Genomic DNA, 15,912 nt, shown 5'->3' on the forward strand with positions numbered 1-15,912 from the left:
CAGGGCCCATGGCCCATCTACTGCCATCTTCACTATGTCCGCGTACCAGGCCCTCCAATCAGTATCACCAGAATAGACTCCTCCCAAATCCTGCATAAGAGATGCAGCAGCAGCTGGATCAGAGGAAAGGCATAAATCAATGAGAACTGGTTCCAAGGGATTCCTAAGGTGCCTACCACTGGCACGTGTGGGTTCCTTACCCTGGACACAAAAAGACCAACCTTGTTGGTGAACCTGGATGCCAATAGATCTACCAATAGGAAGCCCCATCGCTGGCAGACTTCCTTGAAAATATCGAAATGCAAAGCACATTCCCCTGAAATCAACTGCCGGCGACTGAGATAATCCGCCTGCCAATTTTCCACACCTGGAATGAACACTGTTGACAGACTTGGAACATATCTCTCTGCCCAGGCCAGAATACAGTTTACCACCTTCTAGGTACCTCGACTCCTGGTACCTCCCTGGTGATTGATGTATGCGACTGCTGTGGCATTGTCGGGCTGAATCCTTACAGGCCAATCATGAAACCTGGATGTCCAATATCTCAGAGCCAGCCTCACTGCTTAAAGTTCCAGGACATTGATGGGAAGAACCCTTTCCCGTGGAAGCCATGTTCCCTGAACTATGGCCTCCTCCAGAACGGCCCCCCAACCTGAAAGGCTTGCATCGGTGGTTACCAACATCCACATCGCTGGCCAAAAAGATCTTCCCTTCTCCAAATTGTGAGTTAAAAACTACCAATTCAGGCTCTGCTGCACCTCTGGAGATAGAGATATGCAGTAAACCAGGGTCAGAATCTTTTTGTTCCAAACAGACAGAATGTACCTTTGCAGCAGTCTGGAGAGGAATTCAGCATAGGGAATAGCCTTGAACAAGGACACCATCTTCCCCAGCAACCTTTTACAGAGGCGAATTGAAGGATACCTTTTGGCCTTCAAACTGCAAACCTTGTTCCTCAGGGAGCAACGTTTTCCTGGAGGCAGAAATACTTTTGCCTAAACCATGTCTAGGACCATCCCCAAGTACTCCAGGTTCTGCAGTAGTTCCAGGGCCGACTTCTTGAGGTTGAGCACCCAGCCCAGTTGTTCCAGAATCTGCATTATAAGGACCACCTGCTGCTTCAGATCTGTGACTGATACTCCCTGAGTTCTGAGTAGCCCCAACACTGGAGCAAACATTTTTGTAAACATTATAGGAGCTGTGGCCAGTCCAAACGGTAGTGCTATGAACTGGAAATGCTGAGCCCCTACTGCAAACCGCAGAAATCTTTGATGAGGAATGAATATCGGTACATGCAGCTATACGTCATTGATGTGTATGGATACCAAAAAAAAACCCCTCCTGTAGGGAGGCCACTTCTGACCGAACTGATTCTATACGAAAGAATCGGACATACAGTGGGGCAAAAAAGTATTTAGTCAGCCACCAATTGTGCAAGTTCTCCCACTTAAAAAGATGAGAGAGGCCTGTAATTGGCATCATAGGTAGACCTCAACTATGAGAGACAAAATGAGAAAAAAAATCCAGACAATCACATTGGCTGATTTGGAAAGAATTTATTTGCAAATTATGGTGGAAAATAAGTATTTGGTCACCTACAAACAAGCAAGATTTCTGGCTCTTACAGACCTGTACCTTCTTCTTTAAGAGGCTCCTCTGTCCTGCACTCATTACCTGTATCAATGGCACCTGTTTGAACTTGTTATCAGTATAAAAGACACCTGTCCACAACCTCAAACAGTCACACTCCAAACTCCACTATGGTGAAGACCAAAGAGCTGTCGAAGGACACCAAAAACAAAATTGTAGACCTGCACCAGGCTGGGAAGACTGAATCTGCAATAGGCAAGCAGCTTGGTGTGAACAAATCAACTGTGGGAGCAATAATTAGAAAATGGAAGACATACAAGACCACTGAAAATCTCCCTCGATCTGGGGCTCCACGCAAGATCTCACCCCGTGGGGTCAAAATGATCACAAGAACGGTGAGCAAAAATCCCAGGACCACACGGGGGGACCTAGTGAATGACCTGCAGAGAGCTGGGACCAACATAACAAAGGCTTCCATCAGTAACATACTACGCCGCCAGGGACTCAGATCCTGCAGTGCCAGACGTGTCCCTGCAGGGCAACACCCTTATGTCAACAGGACCAATGCATGATTGCCAGTGATTGTTCCTATTGCTACTTCTTTACCCTAAGATAACCTGTTTCCATATCCCCTCTCACAGATATTCAGCCAAGCCAGACATCCATGTTTATTGACCTGCCAGCAGACTGAAGTGCCAGATGGTGGCTATGCATTCTCATTTCACTTCTCTATGATAAGCATAGAAAGATAAGCCTAACTATCACAGATTACTAAACTCTTACCCATGATCACATCACAGTAGGGCATTCAGAGATCAAGCCTCCAAGGTATAGCACACTTCAATGATCAATTATTGCTCTCACACACACCTATGCCCCAAAGCTAAGGCTAGATCATTCATCTCCTTGCTGAGCTTTCAAATTGTTTCTCAGCACCTTTGCTTCTTTGAGATGTTTGTCCAGTCAGGTCTGGCTTAAGGTATTTACCTAGAGAGGCTTCAAAGTCAGTGAAACAGCCATTATGAAACCTTGATTTTTACGCATGAAATGTTCTGTTTCATAAGCAATAGAAACGTGCATCTATTTCTATGAAACATATAGCACTCAGTGATAAGCTGCACAATGCATTCAGCACTGGCATATGTCTGCTGAAAGATGGACTTCGCCCCCGATCTTACATTTTTTTTTTCATTTTGTTTTTACCTTTTAACCTAAATTAACACACTCATCCGCCCACTGCATCCAGTATTGCCGTCAGCTCTTCTGCCACATGCTGGAGCCTTGTGGGTCATGTTTAACCCATTGATTCTTCTTGTGTGGCCCAAAGGCTTTTCATAATTTTTGAATGAATCTGTCAGGATGGAAACACTGAAACTTCCATTGTGGACATGTGTTACAAGACTTAAATATACAATTTTATAGCTTGTTTTAGGTATTTATATAGCACCAACAAATTACATAGCATGTTTACGTACTGTACATTATTATTATTATTAATATACAGGATTTATATAGCGCCATCACATTAGTCCCTGCCCTCAAAGAGATAACAATCTAAGGGCCTTACCTTGCACACACTAGGGCCAATTTAGACAGACCCATATTAAAATATCTTTGGAGTTTGAGGGGAAACCCACAAAAGCACAGGAAGAACACACATACTCAATGTAGGTAGCGTCCCAATTGAGATTTGAACTGAAGACCCTATTGATATAGGGCAGGAAAGCTACCCACCAAACTACTGTGCTGCTGTACAACAGAATACCATATAATATTACATTCTTCCATCCACGTCATCAGTGTGGCTGTGAGAATTGATTGATTTTCTTTCATTCAGCCTGCGAGCTGAATGAGAGAAAATTGAGCTGTGTATGGCGGCCCTTATGTGAATCTTTCATCATTTCTTTCTGAATCACTCACCTCTGACAAGAATGTGGCCAGAGAAGTGTCAGAATACCAGATCATACTCATTTCCTGTAAATTACTTATCTTCTGTTTTTGGCCATGACTGTATACCTGCCAGTAAAAGATGAGGGCCAGAGATGCCACTGGTTGCTAAAGACCTTAACCATGGACAGCAGAAGAAGCAAGCAAGGCTGGGTCTGAACCTGCGTTCAGACTGAACCAAGAGCTCATCCCTATTCCCTACACTAAAGCATCTGCTAACCCTGAATCATATGTTACCTGAGCCCTTAACACTTAAATCTAAACTCCAAGAAAACATCTAAATACGTAAATAAAATAGATATAGGGGACCTGTCTATCCTGCCAAAGGGTATGTATTTCTGTAAATCCAGTTCTGAGATTTACACAGTCTTGGAAACACATCTCTTTTTGGCAGGGTAGGAGACCTGATTTTTCTTTGCTGCAGTCAAGTAACATATACAGGTCTTGTTCCTTCCCCAACCTGTGACTGGACATTGAAAGGAGAAGCAGCAGGTTGATGAGCTCATCTCCACATTACTCACTTCTGCTATCAGCAGGCACCTTTGAACTGAAGCACAAATAATTAGCATGGTAGGTTGTCGTTTGGTGGTTTGCTTGTGCATGTGGCACACATGCTGTTTGTATATGACTGCAAGTATAAAATGGACTGAATTTTGCCTGAAAGGTCATATATTTGCAGACATATTGGAATCTAGCACTGGCGATTAGTGATTGCTTATACTGGACAATGCACTCCTGGGGAAGTGAGTGTCGTCTGTTTGCTGGGGATGGCCCTGTTGTTAGGGGAAGATGAACTGCACTAAGGGCAAATCTGCAGATTATAGATACATTATACTGCCAAAATTATTGGGACGCCTGCCTTTACATGAACTTTAATGGCATCACAGTATAAGGGCCAGTTCACACTATAGAAAAGCATTCCAGATGCATTCTGGATGAATTTCTGCATGCACATTTTTGATGCATTTTTGGCACAATCTGGTGCGTTTTTTTTTGCATTTTCGTGCATTCCAAACAAACAGCGCAGACAGTGAAGGATACTACTAGGCCTCGTTCACACCAGTGGCCAGTGAGTGGTAAAACAAGGCAGATGAGATGCAGTTTTACTGCCCCCTTGATCACCCGCCTGAACAATGAGCTCCAGCCATTCCTGGCTGTACATATTCCACAGCCACAATGCAGTGCTTCACGTCTGCAGCAAAGCTAAACAGTATGTCACACTTGGTGGCTTTACTGCTGCTTAACTCGGCCAGTGCAAGTCCATTCTGTAACCACCCTGCAACTGTGTACAAATGCATGTGATTATAGTTCAGCAATTACTGGGCTAAATCAGGCGGTGTGGATGTGATATATTTTCTTCTCACTGTTTGTCAAATGCCCTCTGAAAACTGATCTGAACATGGAACTGGTGTTAACTTCGTTGACAAAAATATTTACATCATAATTTTCTTCAGAGGCATGTTTTCAGTATGAAAACTAGACGAAAATCAGTTCAAACATTTTGTCAATTGTCAAAATCTGTGATGATAATCGATGCCAATTTTCATCAATAAACAAGGGAGGGACCTTTTTTTATAGTAAGGGGAAGGGAGAGAGAAGCACCAGGCCGTCAATAGCACAGCAAGGTTTTATTCATATAAAATATATAAAAACAATGGTGATGCACTCACAAGCTTCAATGAAACAGGCATAAAATTAGCTTCATGGGAAGCCATCAGTAGTAGTAATAGTCTGGACTGGAGCCGATGGGATCATGGAGAGGCAGTGATAAGATCCAGAGAAGCTGTCAGAGAGCTGTCAGAGAGCCGTGGAAGAACTGTCAGATGCAGCTGTGAAAAGCCTGGGTGCTAGTAGCCAATCAGGAACTGTTTCAGAGGCAAAACCATGCCTCCTTCATCCTCTTCCTTCAAAAATGAAATATGACTAAAACTAAAATGGCATTTTAGTCAATAGACTATGACTAGCATTGCATTGAAATTTGATGGAAAAATTAACACTCAGCCTGGGTGCACATATATGCAGTCTGGTATATCGCATGTGATTCGCACAGGAACCGAACCACATTTCTGTGCAAATCACATGCGATTTGTGAGCGGTGCACTACGCTAAAAAATGTGCAGGACACTTTTTTGGGTCCACACTAGAATTGGATCGCATAGGTATTCACACTTAAGGGATCCGATTCTGCACATCGCACCTCGTTTTCAGTGTGACCGCTTTCAGTGTGTTGTTAACTTAACATACACACCCGCAGCGTTTCGCATGAACGGGGTGCGATTCTGATTCGGTGCGGAATTCGCATCGTTTTCAGTGTGAACCAGGGCTCAAGGAACGCTTTCTAGAGGGTACCACAAGTGTGAACAGGTCCTTACGGTGATGGTGTTCAGCACTGAAACAGCTCTAGTATATAAAGCAGTCAGCACTGTGGTATATTTGTGTGTGGTTGTCTGGGGCACTGTTCCTTAGTTTTGTTTTTTTTTGTTTTTAATCCTTGGTGGTGGTTTAATTTAATTTGTTTTCTTTTTTTTGTTATTGTTTGTGATGTTATAATATATTATTATGTTCTTTGTTTTTTAAATGTATTTTTGATAAGCTGGTGGAAGCCATGGTCACATTGACTTTCTATGAGGTTGGGCATTCTTGCCGTGTTTTTTCTGAAAGTGCACCAAAGATGCAGCATGCAGCAATTTTAGCGTGCTTTTAGAAAACACAGCAAAATATTACATGGCTGTAGTTGAATCCACAAATTAATTTACTATATATTCTATTTATCATGTATATACTGTTGTACTTTACTAATGACCCTATTGGCTCCCCATTGTACTGTGAAATGCATGTACTAATAGTCAGTACCCACTAGGGGATGCTCTAGCCTAGAAGGTTCTCCTTCATTATCTTCCATTAGAATGAAATTTCTTTGAATGGCTGCTTAGCTGTGTACACCATATTAGTACTGTACAGACAATCCCTACTAGCTCTTCTCTGCTTATATCATTGCACCCTGTTATCCTTCATATGCATGATAATTAACAATCCATTGCCTGCCATCCAGCCCAGCAATGACTGTTCTGCTGCTGGCTTTCTTTGTCATTGTGTGCACAGCATCCGCCCCTGCCTCCCTGTCTCCTGAGGACCACAGCAGATTAGATGGGGGCAGGAATGTCTTGGAAAAATTCAACATCTCCAGCCAAGTAAGTAGCATTTCAAAAGCCATAATGTATTTACTGACCTAATGGGTGGCTCTGGATAGGTGACATTCATTTTCTTTATTAAGATAGCTTGACTTTTTTAATTCTCTGTAATGATTACTTCATAACCATTGATATGTGAAACTAATATTTATTTTAAAAAAAATGCTGAGTAGTAATCTGTTCTTAAAATGGTAGTAAAGTCTTGATATACATGTGTATCTACCGGTAAGTTTATAATGTAGCTTACCCAGTGGCGTCCCGAGGCAGGTGCAGGGGGTGCACGCCGCACCGGGTGACACCTACCGCACTGGGTGACACCTACGGCATGGGGTGACACCGGACCCACTCCACGAAAAGGTAATTTGTAAAGCAAGCCGACGATCCCCGCAGGATGGATCAGATCCATCCTGTGGGGATCATCAGCTTTCTTTATAACTTACCTTTTCGTGAAGCGAATCCCATATAGCTTGCATGCCGACGATCCCCACAGGATGGAACGGATCTGCGGATTGGGGAACATAATGGATCGGACTCTGATCTATTAAGCTCAATCCGCAGATTCGAACCATCCTGTGGGGATCGTCGGCATGCAACCTATACGGGGTGACACTGGACCCGCTTCACTAAAAGGTAAGTTGTAAAGAAAGCAAACGATCCCCGCAGGATGGGTCAGATCTGCGGACTGGGGAGAATAATGAATCGGAGTCCGATCCATTATGCTCAATCAGCAGATCCGATCCATTCTGCAGGCAGGAGGGGGTGTCACCAAGTGTTACCGCACTGGGTGACACCAACCCTAGGGACGCCCCTGCCTGGTACTGTGATTATCTTCTAAGCTTACGCCAGTTAGAGGATACTAACTGTGGTTGCAGCCGGTGACGTCACCAGCGCATCCATAATAGCTCCGCGTTCAGGGCACATTGAGTGTGTCATCTATGCAGAGAGCGATGCAGCGTCATCTTAATTTCCATGCACATGCATTGTAGTGACGTCATCACGGCTGAGCCATTCAAACAGTTAGACAGTGCGAACCCGGAAGAAAGAGTGGGTGAAAATGGAAGCACCAGCAGTGGTGACAGCGTACCGCTGCGTGGCTCTTAAAAGGTTTATCATAATGTGCTAGTATGTGGTGTATACTAGGACATTATGTGTTGGGGGGGGGGTCATTTAACAAAAAAGAAAAAAAAATCGGTAGAGTTTACTGCTTCTGCCTAGATTGTAAGCTCTAACAAGCAGGGCCCTCTGTTTCCTCTTGTACCAAATTGTATTGTATTTATGTTACACATTAGTCTACCTTCATTTTGTAAAGCGCTGCGCAAACTGTTGGCGTTATATAAATCCTGTATATTAACAATATAATAATACTTGAAAGTGTATGCTACCCCTACTCTAGGTGCATAAACAACATATTCAGACAGCAGTACTTGCTACTTATACAACACTGTAAGGCTAGGTTCACACTAGCCCACGTGTGTGTTCTGGTTGTGGGTGCGGGAATCACATTGGTTCCTGTACCCGCAGCCAAATTGCGTTGCTCTTACAAGACCCGCTGGGCTACCATTCATTCTGAATGACATCCCCACTAATTTCAGCCCGCAGCATGATTGCGGGTGCGGGAACCACAGAGAAACTGCATGGTCAAAAAGACCATGAGGTTTCCCTGCAGCTGCATTTTTAAAAAGGTGCATGCACTTTTTTCGTGTGGGACATGCAGCACAGCAGCCAATTTAAATGAATGGGCTGCCGTCCCCAAGCAAACACAGGCTGCACGGCTTGCACTAGTGTGAACCAGGTGTAAAAGCCGCGTTGCGCTTGCGATTATGCCATCAGAGACACTTTGACAGGCATAGAATTTCAGATTTCTTTATCGCTGGTTACATGTGCTCTGTCACTATCCAAAATGTTGCTAAAGCTCAATTAGTAGCAACTACGGAGTGAAGTTTCACTGGTTCAGGCAGTAAAGGAACAACTCCATAAGGAAAGTTTCATTTCAGAATATTTTAGTAAAGTACACATTAAAAATACATTTGATTGTATAGTATACCAAGGGATACCAATAAACTATGCAAATGTAATATGTTACCTCTACTTTTTCTTTCCGTGTGCCTTAAAAGCTGCCAGTAAAGGCCTGGGTCAGTTGTAATTCTTGCCATTTTTACATTTAATTTGCATCTTTACACTTTGGGACCAGCGGGTGTAACTTGCCATGCGATTTGCCATGCCATGTGAGTTGTAAATCGCATGGCAAGTTGCACCCTATTGTCCACAATTAAAGTTGTCATATCAATGAGATTATGACTTGGTTGGAGTCACATCGATTTCTAAAGTAGTGAATGCATTTCTTCAGGTGCGACTTGCATAGACATCTGTTTCTTGCAATCCACAGATGTCTTGCAAGTCGCACCTCAAGTTGGAATGACATCCGACTTTGAAATCGCGCAACTTCACTGGAAGTCGCACAATTTCAAAGTCGGATTGGTGTGACTGGGGTGTTACTGTATCTGCACAAAAGGATTTATAATTATATAGAAAGAAAAGTGAGCGCCTAACGTGAGTAAGAGCGAGCGACTATGCACATGAATGGGTAACTAACAACACCATAAATAGGAACATATAAAATCAAATCGTGCAGCGCTAAGAAGAGGGTTATAAATATAATGTCCAAAATGGCAATGTGTCAACTCACATATATCCCAATAAAGAGGGTGGGATGAGTAAGTATACACAAATAAATATATAAATGATCAAATAAATATAAAATTCCAATCGGGTGACTGTAGTGAATCCTGATCAGTCAAAAGGTGCGAACAGTGGTGTAGGTAATACACACTCACCGGATGCGCATATTAATTGCACCTTATATAAGTAAATCACTGACCGTGGCAGAGAGGAGGCCCGGGGCTGCCAGAGCATAAGCAGGGGAGTGCTTTAAACCTGCAGACCCACCATCCCAGTACGGGCTACCACTCCTTAAGGATATCTGAGGTGATGCACGACCACTCCTAGAAGGAATAAGGATATCCTTATACTTGGCTTACAGTGTTCACATTTGATGACCCATCCCCTGGAGGGAAGATCTTTTTAGCTTCAGGCCTCATCAGATGACACCAGGATTTACTTATATAATTTTATATTTATTTGATCATTTATATATTTATGTATACTTGCTCATCGCACCCCCTTTATTGGGACATATGTCAGTTGACACATTGCCATTTCGGACATTATATTTATAACCCTCTTCTTAGCATTGTACGATTTGATTTTATAAGGATTTATAATAGGAAGGCATCCTTGTACCGGTTTGATTCAATTTGGTCCCTGCTAGGAGCCATAAACTATTTTTTCTATGCTGCACTGCACTCAAAAAATCAGAGAAGATCACAATCTGCTAGACGCAGGCAGCCCCTGCAGTTTAGTTCAAGACCCATTCAGCAATATGTGAGAGAACCAAAGAAATGGTACATATGCACTAATAGATTTATCGCTATGAAACTGACAGATCAGCTCTAAATAGATGCATAAAATGATCCCCTTTATGTTTCTAAAAAGGGCTCAGCATAGTATACAGCTGTCATAGCTGGGCAGCACAGTGACTAAATGGTTAGCACTTCCGCCTGGCAGTACTAGGGTCGCTGGTTCAAATTTCAACCATGCCACCACCTACCTGGAGATTGCATGTTCTCCCTGTGCCTGTGTGGGTTTCCTCTGGGTACTCCAGTTTCCTCCCACACTCCAAAGACATGCTGGTAGGTTAATTGGATCCTGTCTAAATTGGCCCTAGAATGTGTATGTATGAATGTTAGTTAGGTACCTTAGATTGTATGCCCCTTGAGGGTTAGGGACTGATGTGAATGTACAATATATATGAAAAGTGCTGCGTAAATTGATAGCGCTAAATAAGTGCCTGAAATAAATAAATGAAGTAATAATAGCTTCTATTTGAGCTCACTATAATCATTAATAACAGTTATAAGACCTTTAAATACACTGTTTTTGTACTAAATAAAAATATGTATTTATTATTGTAATACATATAATTGGTTCTAACAAAAAAAGTGATAAAACATAAAATAAAAATTTCCAATCTGAGAGAAAATATTTAGAATTATTATTATGTAGCACTATCCCCTTGGATGTTGCTGTTGAATTCTGGGTCCCCCTAAAGTCCCGCACAGCCAGTCAATCAGCATTTTTCACACACATGTTCATCCGTGGACAGAAATCAGGCCTTGAGCGTTTTGTTTTTTTTATTGAGGGGATTAAACTTGGGTGGGGTAAGGGGTATAGGATGCCCAAGGGAACCAAAATCTTGAGGACAAACTTCCTGAACTATTCACAGCTTCTCCTTTAAGACACACAATCTCTGTTGGAGAGCTAGCCAGCAACTCCAGGTGTAGTACCCCAGACCCCAGATGAACTACTCTTCACCCAGCAATCTGGTAACGTTCCTTTCCTGAGCAAGGGATCTGGCTCTTGTTCCTTCAGCTATGGTGCACAGTCATTAGAAGGGGGCTAATCTGGTTTCCCACCAGAATGCTCCTTCCCCTATCTGCCCAGGGGGTGTAGGTGTGCTCACTCAAATCCTCTCCTGCACAGCTTGTGGAATGGCTGCTGCTACCAGGCCTATCAGCTGGGCAGCTCCTTCCTTCCCACGTGGGCGATCCTCTCTCAGGGGACCAGTAAGTCCTGAGCTTTCCTCTTCTCTGTCTCCAGGCTTGCAGCCTGGCTCCATCCCAGCAGGCCTCCTGTCAGCCTTCTTCCTCCAGCCTCATATCTTCTTGACTCACACTCCTCTGCCACTCTACCACCCCAACTCCTGTCCTCCATGTCACGGTCGCCCAATCGCCACCCTCAACATGCGACAATCGCACGACCACGACCAACAATAATACGTCACGCCCGCGGTATCAGACCCCAGACCTTCTCACCAAACTCGTGACCGAAGGACCAGCCGATCTAAAACCGCGGTGTGACGCGCGTAACAATGCCACACTCAGCTGCGCCCTGCACAACGATTGTCCAGCTAATGGAACGCAATCGACGCACCGGCAGCCTGAATGCGCTTGTTACTGTGTTGGGTTAATTACGCAACTAACCCTTCACTGCCACCACCCCTTTTTGTACAGAGAAAGGGGAAACTCTCTTTATCCAATATACACTGTAATGGTTGAAAAGTCGCCTGTCCAATACGGTCACTGCAGGCCGATTGGGCAGAGGATTAAACAAACACAGTAGCGTCTCTTCAAAAGGCAGGAGTTCGTGGATTGCAAGTAAGCGCTTAGAAACAGTTTAACACTTTCAGAAAGAAAGATTTATTACTAAAAGAGTCAAACAGGTGCAATAAAATATTTACAAAGAAAATATAATTAGATATATATATTTATATATAAAAACAGCATATCACAGCCAAGAGATAACAGGGAGAAGTTAAAAGGTTAAGCTACTTGCCATGTTAAGCCTTGGGGTAGCAGATCCAAGTTGCAGAGCGAAGGGTCTTTGATCTCCTGCTGTTACGATGTTAAAATTAGGAGATGTCTTTAGCTTATCCTCAGGCCTACAGCCTGTGCTTTTTTAAAGTCCCCCAGCAAGGGGGGTGGCTCTGAGTAACTGGCCAATACCTGTTTAGGGAGGGATGTCGGTCAGACTATGAATTAAAACCAACATCTGTCATAATCCATGATATGAAACATAGGGGAAAACCAGATCTGTTAAAAATGTTATCTTGTTTGTGCTTCTGGGGAATGCCTTGAACTCTTGAGAAGTTTCTGCCATCCTTCCCCAAGGTGTGAAATCACACAGGTCCCTTGAACAGAGAGGCTGCTGTCTCTATGGGGGGCTTTGTAGCGCTGGGCCCCCTGCTGCTCCAGCCTGCCAGCAACTTTTAACACTTACACCTCTGTCCCTGTGCCTCTCAGGAAGGGAGGGGGTAGGAAATAAAGGATTGAGGAATACTTCTAATAAAAAAGGGGAACTCCGCGTCCAACTCTGATGAGCAAGTTTGCTACACTCCACTCCAGCTCCTACTACTGAGCAGGCTCCAACACCTTTTAAGGAGTCCAGCCCCTTGCCAAGCCTCCTGTTGGGGATTGGCAAAGGTCCCTGAAAGGTGCAGCCTACCACTCCTCAGATCCACCCATTGCCTCCAAGGCCCTCCTCCGATAGCCTCAGAGCAGGGGGAAATTCCAGAGGAGCTGGCCTGCAGAGTCTCTCAGTCCTGACCAAATTTTGACCCCCTCTGACTATCTCACCTGAGCTGCTAATCAGCTTCTCTCGAGCCATCAGGGTCTAGCTCCACCTAGTGTATTTAGAAGGGTGCTGCACTTAGAAAAAAACATTTAATGTGAATCCAGGATGTATGAAAAGATTGTGCCTTTCACCATTCTTAAGGCTCAACTCCAGGTATGACCTTTATTGCATGATTACATTGGACCAGCGTGAGCATGCATATCTCATATCTGATTGGCTGACTACAGTGATCAGCGCTACTACAGCGATAATCGCTATCTTCCGGGATCTGTGTGAGCGGCTTCTCTTCTGCGTACTAACCACAGAGTGTCACTCTTTGCACTGCAGCCATTCAAATAACGTCTTGTATTTTTAAAATAGAGAATGAAAGGCATTCTATAGATGGATGAGGTGGATATTTTGATGTCACCTCATCCAAAGAATGCCTTGTATTTATTGAAAAAAAATCACAATGTTCTGTAAATGGTAGCAATGCCAACTGAGGGACCCCCTGTAATCGGTGTATAGAGGGGAAACCGCTCATGCAGAATCTGAGTGGGACCCGAAAGATCATGGCTGTCACTGTAGTAGCACCAACTACTACATGGATTGTTAGGTTCTCCAGTGGCCACTCAGATATGGAATAATCATATTTACAGTGGGCCAAGCCTGTGACAGCAGGTGGGGGATTTTCTCCCTGTGCCTGCTGTCATAATTCAAAAACAGCGTGGCCATGCATGACTTCGCCCACAGTTTCCTGTGAATGGATAGACTACAACCACCACCATTGGTCACATACCTGATGAAGGGGTCCTGCGAGACTCCGAAACATTGCCTTGCTGTAACTATGTGATTGTTCATTAAAACTTTTGGACCCATATTGGTAATCCTCGATGTGCTGGTGACATTATCCCTCACAACCACCATCAGTCACTGCATCTTACGGCTTGTAGTTCATTCACAAGCCTTCCCGCTTTGTTACTGACAGGCTATATGCAGGTACGAGCTGAAAACTGCACATTTTTTTGCTGTAAAAATATGTGCATTTATTATTTCTTAAAATGTGCACTTATCCTTTCATTTTATTTAAGATGACAAATGCAACAGAGGATCTCATAAAATAAATGACCTATGTACATGCTAATGCAATCTCCAAATTCTGTATAAGCATGAATGTGGACTCCTGGGTGAACTATGGTTCCAGAAACATCCCTATCTGGATTGATCACACCAAGTGTTCCAAGTGTACAGGCTTTTGCAGCCTTAGCCTACAGTATATTATGGAAAAGTTTATACAGGTTCTTGTATACCTGAACAACAATTCCAAAAGGATATCATATTCGCAAGAATTTCTTAAGCATGTAGAAACTATTAACTCAATAGAACTTAAAAACATAAAAATAATGTTCTAAGTGATGTCTGGGCAGTATCCAATTTTCAGCGATCTGATGTAATTCTGCACTGGCAGATGGATGGTATGTGATATAGAACCTAGTGAGAGCAGAAAACACATATAGCTAAATTCCTGATGCCTCCCCTGTTCACAGTCCTGGTGTAGACACCTGTGCTTTCCACACTGTAGTTAGACATTTGCTGCTGCTATCTTCTTAAAGCTCCTTGTGATTTAGAATGATTGCTTGAGCACATTGCAGCACTGACTACCAATAAATACTGAGTTAGAGTTTTATCAACTGAACATCTTATCAATGGCCTGTAATGTACACACAGGGCCACTGATTAGAGCTGAACTCCAGGCAGATATAAAAGACCTACTGTACATTCATACAGCTCAGTATTCTTTCCTACATTATTTCATTATTTTTTTTTATTGCACGCAATGTATCTGAAATTTACAGCCGGAGTACTTACACCAGCAAGGGGAGGGACTAGACCTGCAAAGCCCCATGCACGCATTGAGGGTTATATACTAAAACTGGAAAGCGCAAAATCTGGTGCAAATCTGAAACCAATCAGCTTTCAGGTTTTATTACCAAAGCATAACTGAACAAGCTAAAGACAGAAGCTGAATGAACTCCTTGCACAGCTGCACCAGATTCTGAGTGCACCAGTTTTTAAACATTTTTGTGTATGACTTTATGTAGGATCTTGCTGGCAACAAGAACTTATGTAGAATCCTGTCTTTGAACTGTATACATGTAATGTTTGTGCAAACATATACGTGTGTACAGCATGCGGTTCAATTGTGAACTTTTGGTTGCATCAGCTTCCTAAGAATAACGTAAAGACATGTTACACTTTGAAGTGGAGCTCCACCCAAAAGGGGAAGTTTTGCTGCAACGGTTTGTCCCCCGCTCCCCATTAAGGATTGGCATCTTTGGGGAGCGGGTACCCAAAATTTACAGGTACCCGCCCCCACTTCCGCTGTGATCACCTAGGCAGTCGAAAGTGGAAGTTGTCCCCCCCCCCCTCCCCGTAATTTTCTGGGAAACGTGACAGGTCCCAGAAGACTACAGGGCTATTCACAAAGCACAACGCTACTTGCACATGCGCAGTGGGCATCCGGCTGTGAAGCCGCAAGCTGTCACAGCCGGGTGCCTACACTAAAAATGCCAGCGCCAGGGAGAGAAGCCAGCCAGTGAAACCAGTCATGGTAAGGACACTGCTGGACGGAGGGACAGATAAGTGGCTGTATTTTAAAAGTCAGCAGCTACAGTTTTTGTAGCTGCTGACTTTTATTGTATTTTTTTTTCAGCTGGAACTCTGCTTTAAGTTGTTATTTTAACTAGGTATTAGTGTAGTTATATTATCTGTGTCCATTGTTTGCCTTACCTTTTAATGATGGGCTCACATGTTGTGGCTGCAGTTTGTAATGTTGTGGCTGATCATTTCCCCTATGTTCATGTATTCATGGGACAGGCAGCTTCTTGTTCCTCAGTGTCCAATGTATGCCTTGCCATTTCCTATGTGTTGTATCATGTACTACTAATGTGAT

General features: G+C 43.5%; 1 protein-coding gene across 1 annotated transcript in view; it reads left to right on the forward strand.

Annotated features, from left to right (window-relative positions):
• The first annotated feature begins 6,424 nt into the window (after window positions 1-6,424).
• The window catches only part of LOC149452763 (uncharacterized), a 65,372-nt gene continuing 55,884 nt past the window's right edge, over window positions 6,425-15,912 (forward strand). Inside the window, exon 1 of the mRNA XM_089688997.1 lies at window positions 6,425-6,731. Within this exon, the coding sequence (XP_089545123.1) occupies window positions 6,600-6,731 (132 nt within the window). The 5' untranslated portion in view covers window positions 6,425-6,599. The remainder of the gene's footprint in view (window positions 6,732-15,912) is intronic.

This window comes from Staurois parvus, unplaced genomic scaffold (genome assembly GCF_062004578.1).
Source record: "Staurois parvus isolate SC_StPar_1 unplaced genomic scaffold, SC_StPar_1.0 ptg000465l, whole genome shotgun sequence".
Lineage (NCBI taxonomy): Eukaryota > Metazoa > Chordata > Amphibia > Anura > Ranidae > Staurois > Staurois parvus.